Below are 19,617 nucleotides of genomic sequence, written 5' to 3' on the forward strand. Positions count from 1 at the left end.
GGCAGTAAGAAGCCCCACGGCCGCGCTGAGGCGGGTGTCCCGTGTCCGTTCCTTTGCTTCCCTCTCTGGCCCCGCACGGGGCTTGGCCCCCGGGCGGAGGGCCGTCCCCAGCACCCGAGCCAAGTCTGCACTCCAAACCATACTGGTTTTTCCTCGTTCTGCGCCCGGTGTTGTCCCAAAATCACCGACGTGATGTCCTCTGGAAAATTTCTAGGTATATTCTGTTAGTCAAAACAAACTGACCCTTCTCTGAATACAGATTTAGGTTCATATTAGGAAGAAATGCTTTACTGTGAGGGTGATGTGGCACTGGAGCAGGCTGCCCAGAGAGGCTGCGGATGCCCCATCCCTGGAGGTGTTCAAGGCCAGGTTGGATGGGGCTTTGAGCAACCTGGCTAGTGGGAGGTGTCCCTTCCCGTGGCAGGGGGGTGGGAACTAGAGGATCTTCAAGGTCCCTTCCAACCCAAACCGTTCTACGAGATGATGATCTTAGAAGTCAAGCATTTTGTGAGTCACTTATCTCTTGGCTAAGGCCCAACTTTCTGAGGACTGGTGTAATTGCAAGAGTTACGACTGCTAATCTCTTCACGATTAGGAGCCTCTAAGACACGTGTATATAATGGAGGTTGAATGGAACAGAAGACTGTGGACTAGAAGATGCTACTTCTTCTTACAGCAGGCAGGAAAACATCTCTCTCCCATGAATTAAAACAATTAAATGTCCTTTTTGTGCGAATGCGTATACTTACTTGCATGTATAGAAGTAATGGAAAAGGTATGGTATAATTAGGGTATGGTTATTTTTCTGTACATGTATCTATTATAGGTAGGTTTCTACACTTTGAAATTAATACAGTTTATTTAGCAGAGACACAGTTGGAAATGGTGACTATAACAGTGTGCAAAAAATACTTAGAAATGCAAGGCACAGCAAACGAAACCAAATCACCTAGAGCTCTGCTTCGAACTGAGAGGTGTATCAGGTCCTAACCTTTATTGTAATTTGCAAATACCCTTGCAAGCTAATGTGTATAATTTTGGAAAAAGCAAAAATCTTTTCTGATAAAGCATTCCCTGATAATTATGATTCCAGAGGCGAACTACAAGTAAGCAATGCCAGAGGCAGAAGAGTTACTCATTACTGCATATTCAGAAAGTCATTTAATGTACATGATAAACATCAAAAGCAACTAGAAGAAGAAATGGAACATTTTCATTGGAAAATAATATGCTACATCCATATGGAAATCTGGTTGATTTAGACTTAGCTGAATGCAATATCTGTAGGGACCAATCTTGAAAAGGCTTAAGAATGTGCTTGAATTTAAGTATGCAAATAGGAATTATTTGTATGCTTACAGCTCATTATTTCCTTAAATCTTTGCATAACCAGGGCCATAGTTGGTTATCAAAGATTACCTGATTTACAACATGAATAAATTTTATTTAAATAAATGAATATTGAAATGGATTTGAATTTGGTTTTGAATTAAAAGGTTTCTATAGTCTTCGGTGGCTAGCTCATATGTCACAGTATTTACTAAACAAAATGTTATTTATATACAACTATTTTAACCATAGTCATTTAACAGTTAGCTGTATGTTAAGCTTAGGGGTATTTCACCTAAGGAATATTGGTTTACCATATTTCAGGAAGAAAGATTTCACACATCTTTCCTAGGAGAAAAAAAAAAAAGTGATTAAGCATTTTGGTTTTGAACTAAGAAAAAGATGTTAGAAAAGTGTATGGGGAACGTATCAGTGCCCTCGCTTTAGGAACATACACAACATAAAAACCAGACTGAAACAGATTTTTTTCTCTTTTTCCCTTCCTGTAGATCTTTCCAAGTTTTAACTTTTTGCTTTCGTCATGCTTTCTTGTACCCTGAATCTGTTCTGCAAACTGAACATTAAATGGTATTGTGATTTGGAAATTAATGACAGTTCCTTTTCTTGAGTATGAAATGGCTACACAAGGTATATTGCACAGAAGAATCAGACTAAGATTCAGGCTAAAAATCATAATCAGACTAAGAAAATTAATATTGTCACATTAGGCCCTTAAGATTAGTCTTACATGATCTGAAATAGTACATATCATCAATAGCTGCATATAAATTACAGGGAGTTTTTGTAGAGAAACTGATTAACATTTTATTTTATATGTTTATAAATACTTCTTTAAAGTTTCTTTTTTAAATCTAATATACCCATAATTTCACCAGTATTTACCTAATCAAAGTCCATGGTGAGGCTTATTGTATTCTGTCTAAATTCTGCAGCCCACCTCATCCTCTCTGGCGGAAGGGATTTCTTTCATTTGTTTAATAACTGTGAGTCTGACCTCAAAAGAATAACTAGACTCAATATAAAAGGCGGAAATTTTCTTTTCTTCGTCTGCTTTGTTAACGTTGGATCCTTTTTACGTGCCCCTCCGAGACTTCTGTGTGCATTCAGCTTATGCTTTATTTGGTGAGACGAGGTTATCAGACACTCATGACCTAAAGAGGAACCATGTCCAAATCTAGTGCCTCCTCAGAAAACTGAGAGGACACAGGCAGGACTTACTGCCTGTAAGTCTCGTGCCTCTTGTGGCTCTGGCCCCTGGCAGAGCCAGCTGTGAGAGTCAGAGGCCACCGGAGCTGTGCACCCCAGAGCCGCCTGGGTTTCCCTGGGTGGCTGGCTAGCCCCGCAGCAGCATGATGCCACCTGAATCCACCCCATCTTTCCTGGAGATTCCCCGTGGGGTTCGAGAATATGAAGTCTTGTTTCCCCCTGCCTCTCTGCCTGGTTCTTTCCTCCCCACCTGGAAATCTCTTAAGCATGAAGAGAGGCCTCTGTGAGCCTTTTCTGCAAAAATGGTTACAAGTCCATGAGAAGGATCTTTTTGTGCACATTCCTACGAGTCAAACTGCAGACACTGTTAACACTTTGAGCAGAGAGCTGATAATGGGAAAATGTTACGGCAAGACAGCTCTTTCAAGTCCTGGTGCTGATTCTAACTTGGCACTCCTTTATCATAAAAATAATAAGGAGCATGCTCTTAAACACCACCTAAAATAAAAACCATAATGAATAGTGGTAATTCCAGTTCATTCATGATTGATGAACACAAAGACATGGTTTCCGATGCCAAGGCTCTACACTGTGGTTGTGAGGCAATTCTTTTCTGAACGAACATTTATCATCACATTACCTCATCCCAGATGTTACTTAAAGATTGAGGGTTTCACAGTTAAATAAGTCAAGTCTTTTAATATCATCGTGTCTGTGTTTTGCACACTAGAACATTGAGCATTTGTTTTTGTTTTCCATAATGCTTGTGTTTGTCTCTCAATCAGCGTGTCCTTTCTGAGGAGACCTTGAATATACCATGACTGAATCCTGTTCCAACTAAAGTTTATTACAATGTAAACACCTCTTATAAGGACTTGTGTTCTCTATGAAAGGAGAAAGAATGAACTTACCACTTAAAAATTCTGTTTGTATAGTTGCAGTGCTTTCCCAGCTATGTATTCAATGAATTCAGCACTCTTTGGGTCTAAGTTGGGAGGAACTTTAATGGTGAAAGTAGGTGAAGTCAGAATATTCACATCTACCACGGTTTCATTTTTACCAGAGGGATCCCCAGGTACCACCTAGAAGAGAACAAATCAGTACTTTAGACACTAGGAACTCCTGGATCCTTTCAGTTTTGTTTATACCTACTGTGCCTACTGTCTTTAATAGGCAAAAATTAAATAGGAATATTTCAGACTAGTCTACTTCCTTTAAATAACTTTCTTCTGAAAAGACAGTGGGTGTCTGAATTTATGTCAAAGGTTATTGTAAGTGGTGGAAAGAGTTGACGTGGTCCTGCAAGACCATATTAAAGAACTGCATGTTAATATTTATACCATGAACTACATCTGTAAAGAGTTTCTGATCTCCTAATGAAAACTTGTGTGTGAGTCGTCCCACTAATTTCAAGACAAAGGTTGTGTGATTGAAGTTACTCATTCCTATGTGTTTTTCTAAGCCAGACTTAGTTCTGTAGCTTTATTTTTCCAGAGCAGATAGCTCAGACTTGGTTGGGAAAGTGTGCTTAAATATTGCCTGTCCCGTTTTTCCTGATTTTGTGATTTTTGGTGGATTTCACAATCATTTTGTATAAAGTTTTGTAGTAGTAGTACTACATTGGATTTCTGAGTTGGAAGGGAGAACTGGATTTGTCCCTCGCCCAGGAAAATGGACTGAATTTATCTTGGATATATTCTTGTGTGCGAGATACAGTTAATCATGATGTATTTATGGGAATATTGACAGATGCTCTTAAAGACATGCAGCTTCCACTGCAATAACCTGCATACCATTTGCCACCTTTGAGCTTTGGGATATGTAGATACAGACACAGACATATAGCTAGATATTCAGTGATCCAATAAGGATGTGTGGCTGACTGGTACAGTGAAATTTATCTGGGAAGGTAATCTGAGGTCAGTCAAAGCTGCTAGTGTCAATTTGCTCCTATCAGACTGTGATTCAGGTTAGTCTGTCAGCCATCCATCACACTAAAAGGATTTAGAGGAAAAGAGTTTCTAACCTCTGGAGTTTTGAGGGATTATCAAGCATACATAAATTCAAGATGAGTAGGAACTTTGTGTTGTAAAAACCAAACATTACATATGTACAAATATCCACAATCCCCAAGAGCATAAGTATGAGCAAAGTGCAGGTCAAAGACAGCACTGTGCAATAGTTCCCTTCGGAAGATAACCCTTACCTTAACTATATTGAAAATATTTTCTGGTCCGATGGTCATGTTGGATAACTCAGACACCCACCCAAATCTTTCTTTCATTTTGTTCAACAAGTACGAAGTGTCGTCTGTATGACGCTGAACCACCTGGAGAATCTGCTCATACTGCTCCCCCGAGAGATTAACCAGCTTAAAGGCTTCATCAAACTTGATGTGCAGTTCGGGAACGTTTGGGCAATCTGTTAGAAAAGACAGCCAGCGTGAAGCTTCTAGGAAAGTAGTATGTCTTGTACTTCACCTTTTTTATCTGAAGTATAGAAAACTGTAAAAAAGTCTAGCAAGGGGGCATGTTTCGGGTTGCTTTTTAAATAATGCTAAAAAAAGTAGGGGTAATTCTTGCTGACCTATTTTGATAGATTTAGTTTAGGCTTATAATGACTGAATGGGTTAATTATCCCATTTCAGTCATGACAATGACTTACCAAATACTTTAAGGTTTATATCATATTTCATGGCAATAGATTTTCTCTATTGCTAAATAAGAATTGGTAGATTTTACATATAGCAACTTCATAATTTCCGTATATATTGTCTTTTGTTTTAATTGCTCATATTCCATTATCAGGCCTTCCAAGTATATAGATTATTACGTAATGTATGTTAGTATTTCTGTTGAGTGTTAAGGCCTAATATTTATCTATCAATAGATAGACATTAGTATCTGACTGGTATCACCTGCCATGAATCCAGAACTGAAGATTGCTGGTTTTTTCTTTACTAAAATACGGATTTTAAACACAAACATTATATTAAATCTATGCAAAAATTACTATGGAAAAATTCAATTTATTCTCTGTCAAATAGCACTGTCAAGGGGCACCTTCAGGCTGATAGTACAGTAACCACAGATACAAATTGGTATCTAATGCACAGTTGTGGACAAAAAGATATTTTTAGTGAGATGGAAGTCATCTGATATTCTTTTCAAAATGTGTCATTGGATCATTAATATTTGCCGCACCGGAGATATTCTGAAGCCATTTGGGTTTAAGCATATTCTGTTGCTTTTAAGACCTAAATAAGTCTGGAAACATGGATGTGTTATGCTGCAGCGGGAGTCCTGAGAGCAGTTCTAGGTGAGACAGTCTGATTTTTTTCTGGGCGCCTATGGGGAGCGTGTGCCAGAGCTTTGCTATTTCCTTAGGTACTGACAAGCAGTCCCCCTTCTTGTCTTTCATGTCGGCCCTGTTTGCTGACATGATTCGACAAAGAGTAATTGCAGGCTGTTCAGCTCTTGCTTTCCTTGTGAGGAGCTGAGTGCTACCTGACGTTACGTCTGGCTGTCTGCAGGAGAAGCAGTTGTCAGGAGTTTAAGCTTCTCCTCACTTTCTGCATCTGGGCACGATCGATTTCTGCCCAGCTTCTTGCTTCTCTGCAGGATGGCAACTCTAACAAAATGCATAGGTGTTTTGTTATGGAGTGTAGAACGTCTTTTTGGACCTCCAAAGGTATGTTAATAACTGAGTTATACTGACACTCTGTGGACACAGTGGGGAAAGGTAATTGAAATCATCTGGAATGAAGAATAGTGTTTGTATCTGTAGGTACTGAGACAGTGACTGAATGTTAACTCCAAAAATATGGAAACAGCACAGTAGAAAAAGACAGCCTCAAAATCTAAAAAGCATTTACCAATGCATTACAGGAAAAAAAAAAAATCGGAAAATAGCTATTTACCATGCAAAAGATTGTCTTGACATTTCTGACATCTCTCATGAAACTGTGGGCATCCAGAAGAGTTCTCGCGAAGCTCCCTGCACAGAGGCCTCCGGCGCCCTGACACAATTTTTGAGAACATGCCACTTCTGTCGGAATCTAGAATGAAGTCACAGTATGTTTAGACTGCCATTAAGCTTAGGGTCTTGATAAATATACATTTGTTACCTACTCTGTGTGCTAGAATATAATTTCATGCCCTTAGTCCAAAATATCTGGCATAAATCCCTCCCTCCTCATCTCACAAAAAAAAAAAGAATAAAACATTAAAAAGTAGAAGTCAGGAGAAGGTGCAAATCATGTTTTCTTTCAAGGAATTCATGCCACTGTGGTATATTCCTTTATAAAGGCATAGTAGTCTATTCCCCACTAATAGCCAAACAATTGATAATATTGTTACACATTCTTTCTAAAACATGCAAGTTCTGATAAGATCTTTTTGACCCTTAGCAGACAAGATGTTTCCTAATCACAAGCGGCTAGATGAGAGCATAGGACCAAAGCTTATTTCTGAGGTATCAGGGGTCAAGATACAGGAAGAATTAAACAAACGCTGTGGTAGGATCACTTAACTTTATATTTCCTGATGAACAGGTAGTGGTTATGTCGCCTACCACTCGGAGTTACGGCATGTCCTTACTGTGATGTCCTTATAGACAGGCACCAGCATGTACTTGAATGATGCTTGGTTTTCTATTTGCATTAGTAAGATACAAAGGATAAGGCTTATTTGTATTCCAAAAGGTGACCAAGGGTTGTTTCCTCTATTGAGAGTTATCACCTGAAACCAATGTTATGCCCAGGATTTTTCTAGTCCCTGGAAAACCTGATGGCTAGCCTGGGTTTGATTGGCACCCTGCATTTCTGTGGAAGCTGAGGACAGGGCTTGCAGCTGTCTGGCTGAGCGTAGTGTCTTTTGACAAGGGCAAGGATATGCCTTGATATGTCATAGAATGAGTCTAATTTTTTAGAATTGGTGACACGTCGATATGACATGATACATATCAGATCCTGACAAATGCTGAGATCAGACCTGTCAGTCAGCCTTATGAAAACCTGCATCTGTCATGAATTCAAGCGCTCCTGAGGAACTCCTGCAAATGCTTTGAGAATTGCCATGAAAATCAGGCTATATGGGACCCATAAGTCTCCCTGTGACATTTCTTTGAGATTTCTAGGTGATTTGTACCTTTTAATTTAACTGATAGAGTTGTCCTTCACCCATGCCTGTTTAACCAAGAAAGCCTCCAGAGCTTCCATACCGTATCTCAGACCAACATACCTCACACTGAATCCCTAACCATAGTTTAGCAACCCCGAGAGGCTTGATGTCATTGCCAATGCAGTAGATTTTCATTTTCTAACACTTGCCTTTGGCTTGTTCTGGCACATCTCTTCTGTTCTTTCTGTATTCATCAAATACTTCGGTAATCACCTCACTGACACCTTCAAACACTGTCTTACTGAAATCAAAAACTATCTGTAAGAAGCCAGGTATACCCCAGCCTTTCTGTGAGCCGTCGTTTCTGCTGGTGTCCTCAGGTAAAGCTGGCATGCTGAGAGACTCATTCAAGTTTAGATCAGACATGAAATACATCTGAAAAGACTGGTCAAATTCTTTTTGCATCCGCTTGAAAAAAATTAAACTTCTGTCAAATATTGAGCCCATGTCTGATAATAGTTGGCTAAATAGATCTTCCATTTTTACTAGCTGGGTGTCCTCTTTCTCAGGCTTTTCATTAAACTGGATGTCTTTTCCTTGATCCTCATGAAAAGTAAAAATGAGTGGGGGTATTTTCCTCAAAAAATCTTCAACCTGTGTATAAGAAGGAGATAGATCAGCTGCTTAATGAGTTACCAGTTTTTCATCTCTCAGGGAAGTAGCTCTAATTTTTCTCTTTCAAATACCCATAGAAACAATGCCCTCCTAATAACTGCAAACACAGCATATTCTCCAAAGTAATTTAAGACATTAGACTCTAAAGACTGAAAGTACATGCAGTCTAAATCATTAGCTCCAAATCAGATCTGGAGTAAAAAGGTTGCCAGTTGGCCTTTAAACTGTGGAGGCTCAAAGTTAATATCGGCGTTTGGGTTTCTTCCAACAAACAATTTGAACTTTATCTTGGAAACATTTCTGTGGTGCTTATGTGCAGTGCAGGGAACAGAAGGCAATTGTTCTTGCTGTGATCTATAAACGCCCTACCCTCTCTCACCAATGGCCAAGTCCTCACATACTTCGGCAAACTGAAACCCATTAACATCTATGAAGCAGTGGCTGAGTCCATGGTTTGATGCTGGAAGAGGCTGGGCGTCCGCTCTGCTTTGCGGAGTTCCCAGTTGCTGGATCTCAGCCACTGGCTCCCCACTCCGTGCTTTAACGCACTACCTTCGCCTGAGCAGATGCAATGTTTTGTGGAGCTGCACTTCATGGCATTAGAAGACTGGTACGGGTTAAGAAACACCCTGCAGAACACATGCACATACACATACGTATACCTTTTAAAAAAAAAAATCAGATCCACTGCTTGACCTGACCACTAGAGCAGCTCAGAGGGAAGGTGGGTTGTGAAACGGCACTGCAGGAACAGCCTAAGCCAGTATTGCCCCTGCTGCCAGTGTGTCATCAGCCACAGCTATCGTCTTTGTCCTCTTTTTTTTTTTTTTTTTTAAATGACTTGGGGTAACTTACATAACTTTTGTTCTTGTTACTGATCAAATTCTTTTTTTTTTTTTTTTTTAAATGATCTAGGTCACAGCGCATTTCTAACTCTGAATGCTTCAAAGAAACCGTATAGCTCACTGAGGAAGTTACCAAAAGGGTCAAAGACAGTGACAGTGCAGCATATAACTTTTACTGCAGTAATTTCAACCTGACATCCACAGACTCTTCAAAGTCCAAGAGATACATTTGAGGTACCCATGAGAAGTATCTAAAAAGCCCAAAGTATCACCAATAGTCTTGAATTTCATATCTTCCACATTTTTACCTGAATAATTTTAAGAATATGCATAAATGCTAAACACCTTTGCTCTAAAGCTTGTTGCTTCTGAAACAGACCACATTTAATCTTTAAGTTAACGTATTTTTCAGTGCCTGGCGATGTGAAAGCTAGGTAATCTGGCTAAAATTTCAGTAGCAGTAATTGTGCAGTTTCAGTTGTTAAGCTGCACTCAAAGCAGATGCCCAAATAAAAAATGTGATTATAATTTTGTTAAATCTTGTAATAATAACGTGTCAGCCAGGAAAGCATATTTTCTTTCTGGTAGAATTAGGGGAATCTCCTTTGCTGACAGTTTCCTTTATTACAAAACAGTTAAGCATTTTAAAGCTATTTTGTTACTTGAAGAGTAGATTTAAAATAAAATAAATACAGGAAAGAATGATGTTGTATAAGCAGGTGATTTTTTTTCCCGTGTAATTTTGCTAAGTATATCTACACTTTTAACTCTGCTGATTTTCAGATGGACCACAAAGAATCTATGTGGTATTTTTCACAATAGGTTATTGAGCATCTTAATGCATGTCCTACTGTGAGAGACAAACTATATCTGGAGTTGGAGTCAGGGGAATAATCAGTGTCCATGGAGTCACGCCAGGGTGCAACCAAACTCATTTTGGCTTAATGTTCAATGAATATAATTGCATGTAATTTCTGCCACATAACTTCACATTTCCAGACCCTCCAAATCAAATTCATTTTAGTAACCTGATATAAGCGGCAGATCTGGATATTGAGAAAATAAGATGTGCTCTCTCTAAAACTGTTAGGTGAATTCAAGAATATTTCCCAGGTACAAAATTTCTTCCTACCTTTCTTTTAAATGTTGACAAACCATGTTTGCAAGTTGTATAATATCTCATGCAGGTACTTTCTAAACAAGATTCACATTCGTCCCATAAATTTTTCAAGGATACTTGACATTGTCTTTCTTCTTCTTCTAATCTTTCCTTTACTTCATCCATCAGTCGCAAGGCTTGCTAAGTAAGAAAAAAAGATTCAGTTGAGGGCAGTTTTCAGATTAATATTCTAAAATAGTTATCCCGTTGTTGATCACTGATTTTGGCTATTTATGGTCCCTTTTTTTGCTAATCCCTAACCATTAGGATAGGTTGTCTTCTCAGCTGCACTGACATATGGAGGGAACTGAAAAATGAAAAACAGAGGGCACAGCCAACAAAACCAAATGGATCTTTACAGTCTACCTGGATCTTTGAGGTTATGAAAAAACCCACATGTCTTTCTGTGTAAGAGCATTCAACCTTTCACAAGGTTATGTGCTCAATTCATATACGTTTTTCTCCATAACGTATCTGCAGTATTCATCTGTTCCACAAATAGGGGTGTTTTTTTGTTGTTTCTGTGCTCTATTCTTTAAGGGACCGGTATTTCATGAGGCTAGGTCCTTGCCATACGTGGATTCTTTCTCTCGTGCAGAAATATGTAAAAGTATAGCATTTCCTCAGTTTGGGATTATACTAATCAAAAGACTGTAGTGAAGGGGTTTCTTCCTGCTCTTGGAAAGACAGAGAGTTCTTCCTATTGAAGTAGATCGCACATCAGGAATTTCTGTAAGTACAAGATATTTTAATAGTTTAGGTTTCCAAACAATGTTCCAAGGAGTTCCTAAGGATGACAGAAACCTTTTGATTGGTCAGTCTTATTCCTTTCTGGCAGCATTTCAATAGGGAAGAAAACTTCGGTCAGAATGTGCTTGGTGGGGACAGTAAAAATAGCCACAACTTAACAAAAATACAAACAAAAAAACCCAAATACACTTAAGTTACCTGTTTTTCTTCACTGCTCTTCTTCAAGGTTTTCATGAGGTCTACATGCTTATCTTCATTTCTTTCCATCATAATTTTCATCTGCTTAATACCAATCAAAGCTTTCTTTACCTCTTCATCTACATACTTCTCTCCAACTTCAGATAATACTAAAAAAAAGCCAAATTATACTGTGACTTAATCAGATTTTAATACTATCACAAATTGTGATGCACTGATGACAAGGAAGAATGAAACAGCTCTATGTTTCCCTACAGTTGCAGAGCCAAATCTTGAGATAGTGAATGCTGAATAACAGAGAGCCAAGACAATTTCCATCGGATAAGAATCAGGCCCAGAGCCTTTGCCAGTGATCAGCTGTGCGTAACACTGTTGATCACTGAATCCCAGAACAGTAGAGGTCGGAAGGCACCTCTGGAGGTCGTTGAGCCCAACCCCTCTGCTCAAGGTAGAGTCAACTAGAGCAGGTTGCTCAGGACCTCATCCTAGGTTTTGGATATCTCCAAGGACTACTCATCAGTTTTATAGTGACATAACCTATATATTTATCTTTGATCTGAAAGCAGCCTGTGAGAGCTTCCCTTTGCATTTTGAAAATGTAGATTACAGGTGCTTTCAACCTGCTTTCATAAAAATACAATCTCTAGACTTCCTGTGCAGTAATGACCATAGAGTTTTGATGAAAGCCCAAGATGGCCCACATGTTCCACCTCGAAGGCCTTCATGATTGCCTATCCTTTATCTGTATTTGTTCCCTTTGAAGAAATACCCTGAATATCACTGGAGCTATGCAAAACAAGTAAAGCACACATCACCCCAAGACTGCCAAAAGCACATGTCAGTAATTTCTTCCTTTATATCTTTCTTCCCCTCCCCTAACTTTTTGTTTGTTACAGAAATATTATTAATGTAGACTGAAGCAAAGGAATATTTCATGGTTTCTCCATTCCATTCTCTTGGGATTCCTATCCGCAAAATAAGACCATGCTTAAAGGTGAGTATATGCGGAATACCTGCTTTTTTTTCTAAATTAAGTCATTTTATTTCAATTATTTGTAATAACCATCTTTTCCAAAGATTATTTAAGCAAACAAAATAATTCAAAATCTGTTGAACTGAATTTTGGGTTCAGTTTATATTCTAATGATCTATGAGGGACCAAATAACCTATAAAAATGTTGCAAATACTTTTTTGTAAAGGGATGCTTAACTGTTAATCCCTTTACTTTCTCATCCCAGTTGTTCTTATCTCCCTTTTGTGTGCGTGTGGATGCATGTAGTCAGCTATATGATGGTTTCTAAGCTGCACATGTGAAAGCGGATCCTCTTGACTGGAAACCTGGGCCCAGGGGCTTCCAGCACACCCCTAGTAAGAAAAGCATACATACGCTTCAGGTTTTCCCGGCGATTCATTTCCTCTTGCCTTGTCGGTGCACACTGATGACCATTCAGCCATAGCACGTATATTATAAATAACCAAGAGGTCTTCATGTTCTTTCTGTTAAAGAAGCAGGTTGGTGCAGTTAAATAGAAGCATCTTCATGATGCTCAAACGTCTAGGTGTAATGTTTACTAAGTATTATACAAGTTCCCATTAATTTTGACTTTAACTATGGTTTCTGAGATTTATAACATGCACCGAAATGCTACTGTTAGTGAAAACACATGAGTAAGAAGCTTGACCTCTTTTGTAATTGTGTATTCAGACCAACTAGATGAATTCCACTGAGTTTGCACAGTGGTGTAACAGAATCAGGACATATATATATATAAATAAAAGCTTGTGCAGCTCAGTCTGTCCCTTTTCTACTTTGTGAAATGTACTAATTACTGATCTCACACTGTGTTCTTAGTTCATATTATAAATGCATCCATGCTAAACATTATTGCCAAATTTAAGAACGGTAATTTCTAGAATGTTGTTACCTTCCTTGTCTCCAAACATGCATCCTTTCATTGTCCTTCAGGATAATATTTGATATAGCAGACACAATAATAAGTGTGCCAAGAAATTGGCAATTAGATCAGTTTTGTAAACAAACACATCAGCAATTGAAAGAAATCCCTACAAAATAAGGGAAAGAAATGCCATTTGCTTTATTTCCCTCCCAAGAGCAGTTAGAGGAGAAAGGTTTATATTTTAGAAACTGTGCAACTACACTTAGTAGTTCTTGTCTAATTAAGTGAACACAGTATTTAAGTGCCTTCTTGTTAGCTAGCATAGCCTTCTTGGATATTTAGTTAACAGCTGCAAGCGCGTGTGTAAATTAAGAGCCTGGATTTATTTATAGCCTGTATTTACTTCTATAGTTACTTGCATATTATACCTTTACATTTCTAGTGAAAGACCAATTAACTTTCAAAGAAATACAAACCCATTACCAAAGAAAAGTAAAAAAAAAAAAAACAACATATTTACCATTAATACTGAAAAACCTCCTCTGCAAGATTGCTCCCCGCGTCAGGAAGGGGTCGGGCTGTGTTCTGATCTAATTGCTGGGAGTGACAGGGATTTTGCCATGTTCTACTTATCTGATGAGAAGGTACTTAATCCTATTAAGGACGTTTTGTCATTAGGCTGGAGGATTTTGCATGTATAGGACTTCCCGTTCATCTCTGTGGGCAAAACCACTAGGGGGAGCGTTGGGCAGAATTGCATTATTTAATGTAATTTGGATGTGCTATTTTTCTGTAGTCGGTAGCCTTTCGTCTCACTAGCTCTTCCATCTTCTTGCCTTTTACCTTAGGAGACATCTGCAGCTTATGTTCTTAATACAATTGTTGCAATTAGTTTGGCTAAAAATAGCTTCCAACATTTAATCTCTTCTTCATAGTTTTAGTTTGCTATAAAAAACAGTGGATTATGTAATGGCCTTCTTCATATACTTTCTGCAGATACATAAATCAAAAAAAAATTCAGGAATCCAGATGCAAGCTGGTATATGAGTAGAGTCTGAAATAAGATAAGCAAATTTTGGCATTTTGTACATCTCTATTCATGCTAATGTTTTGGGGGGTTGCCTTCTTAATGTATTTTCTTCAGTTAATCCATGTGTGCAAAATATGTCTGGGATCTGACCTGCATGAAGTTTTGGATACTTTGAAATGAGATTTTTAAATATTAACAGATGCTTGATATAAAATATGGACAAGCATTGTTAGCAAATCATATCCCACCTTGGGATGTTCAGCAATAATACTCCCTTGAAATCAAAGAGGAGATGGGGAAAGTAGATGCCTGTAGCTCATGGTCTGTAAGAGCAATTTTAAAACATCCCATTCTTTTTTGTTTACCTCGTAGTTTATAAAAGCCAATTGATGATTGATGGTTAAGATCTAGCATGGTTAATGCTGCCTAGGCAAGAGATTTGAGGGTTTTATTTTTAAACACATTCACAGGAAGAGTGGAGGACCTGTTAGCTCTAATGGGAACTGCAAGTCCTCAATTTGCATTAAAAATTAAGATAGCTCCACTCTTACTTTCTGAAAATGATGGATGGGAGAGGAATATGTATTTTGTCTTAATATATATGAATTGCTGGCTCACTGAAATGCTGCCAACTCCTTGACCAAGACTTATCACCACACAAAACCTTTCAAGTTCTCCTTTGTGGCAATACCAAGCAGGCGCCTCGCAGTGCCCCGGCCAGACTGGTTGTTACGCACCCCTGGGGCTTGGGCTGAAGTAAAAGGAGCGGTCTCTCTCTCTGGGCCTCATGTGTGGCTCAGGATAGAGAGTAAATGGAAAATACATTTGCACAAAGGAAGGCAATCTGTTACAGGCACTTGTGAAATGCGTGTTACATGTGTAATGAATCCCAACAAAGACTTTAATCTTTCACTGTGAGGGTTTGCCCCCTCATTTTTGGCATTTATCTTTGCTAATATTCATTTACTAGCAAAAGTTACTGCTGGCCTTTCTGGACCTGACTCAATACAGAGAAAACTTTACTTGATCCAGAGCAAAAAGGGCAGTTTCAACACATCACCCACAGTTCACAGGAATTTGCAAGAAAGCAGGGAGGGAGAGCAGCACTCCGGCCCCAGGGCGGAGAGGCTGGAGGCTGCTTCTGGCAGATCCCACCACTTATTTTCACAATTTCCCATCTCCTGAAGGTCTCTGTGGGGGTCTCTGGTCAAAAATACTCTTGCACCTTGCAAAGCCAGTCCTTAAACGAAATCTGTACCGAAGCTAATGCTGAGACACCGAGTCCTGGTGGGCGTTGGGCTCCTTTTCTCAATTCAGTTGATTTTGAACATTGCAAAGTGTGTTGCATTGTCTTAGATGTTATTCCTCACACTTTATTATAACCGGTATGTAACCACATGGAAATAGGCATTACTATATATATCAGTTTCTTTTTACAAAAACACCAAATCCTGTTTCTTTGCTCTCATGTTATTTCTTATCTGTCTAATGGCTGAAAGAGAAAGTCTAAGGAACCTGAGGACAAAATAGTCTAGAGCTACTATGCCTGTTAAAGTTGATCTTGGTCTTAAACTTAACCATTGAAGTGCACTTAAGAATGCAACACTCTGTTCCTGAAAGGCAGTTATTAGTTATGCTCACTCTGGAAATCTTTTCCTCTCTCAGTTTTGTTTTGAATTTAATTAAACAAAAATCTCACCAATTTTACCTTCAGGTTTTGTATCAAATATCCACTCCCTTTTCTTTTAACTTTCCAAATCTGATTTGCAGTGCCCTGTTGTGGAGATCTCCAATTTTTATCTCAGGTGCCATGTTCAACAGTTTCCTCTTAATATTTTATTTTCCTCTGAATTTGAGTGCTTCGATCAGCTATACTGTGCCGTGTCATGACATTGTGCTGACATGTTCATTTTTTCACAGTCTAATACAAACAGATGATTCAATGCTCAGTGATGCTGTTGCAAATTATCAGGTACTCTTCTAATACTGAATCATACTGGAGACAGTCTGAAGAAGCTCTTGTGATGTCTTTTTCCTAACCCCAACCATTATTCCAGTACTGCTATATTTTAATTGAAATTAATATGTATATAATGGAAAAAAATAAGAAAATAGCTTGGAAAGGTATTTCAGTAAAACTAGGCTTTTTGCAATGTACTAATAAATGGAAATGTAAATAATTATAACAATACAGATAGACATTGAGCTTGAACCTAGCTGAACTTGAGCAATGAGAGTTGTAGCTGCTTTGTGGAGTTTCCTTCTGTCCTGTTGGATGACCTCCACAAATGTATAACATTTTTTCACAATGTACTCTGACGTCTCCCTTTTTGTTGATCCATTCCACCTGGCAGGATTAAGCATCAAGAAATATGTTGAAATGGAATTTCCTGTGTTATACATCAGCTGTAGGATTTTGTTCCAGTTATATATTTACACAATTATTTGCTGTTTGGAAGAGTTGTTTCCTACCATGTATTTTCACATTTCTTTTTGAGCTAGGCCAGTCATATAATGATCAGGCTGGAGATACCTGTACATATTTATAGACTCTGAGTCATGCAAAGTGCTACATATTGACATTAAATCTCTTGATACTTTTATGAAATAGTTCCCAGTTCTACAAAATCTTAATTAGCTTTATTTATAAGCACACCATTAGTTCCACTGCTTTCAATAGAAATTAAATCCTAGTGGGGGTTTATGGTGTAATTACATGGCTAATCTACAGCATGCACAAAGCTTTGCTAACAGTTTATATGGGTTTTAAGGCTATAGAATTGAACTTTTGTTGTGTGAAGTGGGTTTTGTTTTGTTTTTAATCCTTTCTCCTTCAGGAGCCCCTGAGTGCTTCCTGCTTTCTCCTGTATTTCAGATGCTCTTGGAGCCCTCCCTCAGTTTGTATTCAGTCTGTCTTTGTGCTCTACCTGAGTAGCCAAAGTTAGGAACCAAGGCTCCTTCTTTAGTCCAAAGAGAGGGGCAAGCTCCTGAGATGCTCTCAGTCATGCTGGAAGGCCTCAGACTAAGGAGCTGAGGCTACCCCAAGTTAGATAGATAGCCAGAGTTAGTCCAAGCTACTCATCTTGCAAAAAAACGAGCTTGGGCCACAAAAGTAGCACAGCTGTGTTAGCATGACAGGATCCCAAAGTTCATGAGCCCTGCAGCTCAGAGTCAGGCTGACACAATTACCCAGTCTGGGGGAGGGTCAGGCAATGCCAGGTCAGGACTCTGCACTGCACTCAGCACAAACATGAAACCAGCTGAAGGCACGAAATCAGCCTTCATATCTTAGAGCATCATGCTAAGATTTAACGTGGCCTTATTTGGAGCTGTATTGGGTTTGCGTGGCCAGGTTTTGGTAGCGGGGGGGTACAGGGGTGCCTTCTGTGAGAAGGTACTAGAAGCTTCCCCCATGACTGATAGAGACAATGCCAGCCGGCTCTAAGATGGACCCACCGCTGGCCAAGGCTGGGCCCATCAGCAATGGTGGTAGTGCATCTGGGATAACATATTTAAGAAGGGGAGAAAAGAAAAAATCAACTGAGCAATTGCAGCCAGAGAGAGGAGTGAGAGTATGTGAGAGAAACCACTCTGCAGAAACGAAGGTCAGAGAAGAAGGAGGGGGAGGAGGTGCTCCAGGCACTGGAACAGAGGTTCCCCTGCACCACGTGGTGAAGGCCACAGTGAAGCAGGCTGTCCCCCTGCAGCCCATGGAGGTTAACAGTGGAGCAGATATCCACCTGCAGCCTGTGGAGGACCATGCTGGAGCAGGTGGATGCCTGAAGGAGGCTGTGACCCTGTGGGAAGCCTGTGCTGGAGCAGGCTTCTGGCAGGACCTGTGGACCCACGGAGAGAGAAGCCCACACTGGAGCAGGTTTGCTGGCAGGACTTGTGACCCCATGGGGGACTCACACTGGAGCAGTCTGTTCCGGAAGGACTGCATGCCTTGGAAGGGACCCACGCAGGACCAGTTTGTGAAGAACTGTAGCCCATGGGAAGGACTCATGTTGGAGAAGTTCATGGAGAACTGTCTCCCATGGGAGGACCCCATGCTGGAGCAGGGGAAGGGTGAGGAGTCCTGCCTCTGAGGAGGAAAGAGCAGCAGAGAAAACGTGATGAACTGACTGCAACCCCCATTCCCTGTCTGCCTGCGCTGCTTGGGGGGAGGAGGTAGAGAAAATCGGGAGTGAAGTTAAGCCCAGGAAGAAGGGAGGGGTGAGGGGGAAGGTGTTTAAAGATTTAGTTTTTATTTCTCATTATCCTCCTCTGATTTGATTTGTAATAAATGAAATTCATTTACCCCAAGTCCATGAGCCTTCCGTTATATTTTCTCTCCCTTGTCCAGTTGAGGAGGGAAGTGACAGAGCGGCTTTGGTGGGCACCTGGCGTCCAGCCAGGGTCAGCCCACCACAGGAACTATTAAACTACAGCTTTTGAGGTCAGCAAGACCATCTTCACAAGGCTTAGCGTGCTTTAAAGTGTATGAGCCCTTCCTGTTTTCCTTTTGCTTGTCTATCTATGGACACTCAGGATAACTATTACATTTGGAAAAAATCTTCCACTTCACTGCTGAATTTTTTTTTCCAAGCCCTCCAGGCCTTTGACATGAAGTTCTAAGTAGCAGTCCCAGCAGTAACGTGACAACTGTTGTTCACAGGAGCATGCAAAGTTTCTTCACGCCTTATCCAGAGGCATTGCAGAAGGGACCTATTGTGCCTGTAAGTGATACTGAATACCATATTTGGGAAGACAAATCTATAATGTGAAGGAATTTAATTAATTTTAAGGAACAGAGAATTAAAACGTTAAAGATGAATGTAAGACAATACGAAGCTGAAACCTAAAAATTATGCAGTTGTCTTCAGAATTTGTGCTTGGGATATCAGCTAACTATTGAACTTGGAGTAGCACTATTACTGATGTTGTGTTATCAGCAGGAGATATCAAAGTCAGTGCAAGGATAACAAAATGAGTTAGGAACAATTCATTATAAAGCTATGAAGCAGACCTGCATGGTACAGTTACACAAACAGATTTCAGGAAGCATTTAATATTAAAATGCTGAAGTTTTGGACCAGATGTTTTGCAAGGATTTAGTTTCAAGCTTCCCTAGGAACATTAAAACAAAAAAGTTTTATTGCATGCAGACATGTAATATATCAGCTTTCAGCCTGCAACTGAAAGGAACAGGGTTCCTTGTGTGTTTTCATCTGGTTTGCTTAAGCATATCTTCATCATTCAGCTCCATATCAGCTAGTTAAAAGAGTGGCTGCTTATTAAAAACAACTCCAGAGTTTAATGAAATTAAGATGACTGAATTATCAGTCTGTGAGGTGCTGAACAACTCTTGAAGATGTTGCTAACTGCCCTAATCTGCTGCTTTCT

The 19,617-nt window shown here is 39.6% G+C and overlaps 1 protein-coding gene across 1 annotated transcript; it reads right to left on the reverse strand.

Moving 5' to 3' along the window:
- Positions 1-1,283: 1,283 nt before the first annotated feature.
- On the reverse strand, positions 1,284-13,766 carry CLUL1 (clusterin-like 1 (retinal)). Its single transcript, XM_009886624.1, has 9 exons — positions 13,723-13,766; positions 12,692-12,801; positions 11,304-11,452; positions 10,329-10,496; positions 7,886-8,330; positions 6,476-6,613; positions 4,763-4,977; positions 3,468-3,638; positions 1,284-1,677 (listed from the first exon to the last, which is right to left on the reverse strand). The coding sequence occupies exons 2-8, from the start codon at positions 12,792-12,794 to the stop codon at positions 3,471-3,473; spliced, it is 1,386 nt and encodes a 461-aa protein (XP_009884926.1). The 5' UTR covers positions 12,795-12,801; positions 13,723-13,766; the 3' UTR covers positions 1,284-1,677; positions 3,468-3,470.
- Between the last annotated feature and the right edge of the window lie 5,851 nt (positions 13,767-19,617).

Source organism: Charadrius vociferus, unplaced genomic scaffold (assembly GCF_000708025.1).
Source record: "Charadrius vociferus isolate BGI_N301 unplaced genomic scaffold, ASM70802v2 scaffold45, whole genome shotgun sequence".
NCBI classification, from domain to species: Eukaryota; Metazoa; Chordata; class Aves; order Charadriiformes; family Charadriidae; genus Charadrius; species Charadrius vociferus.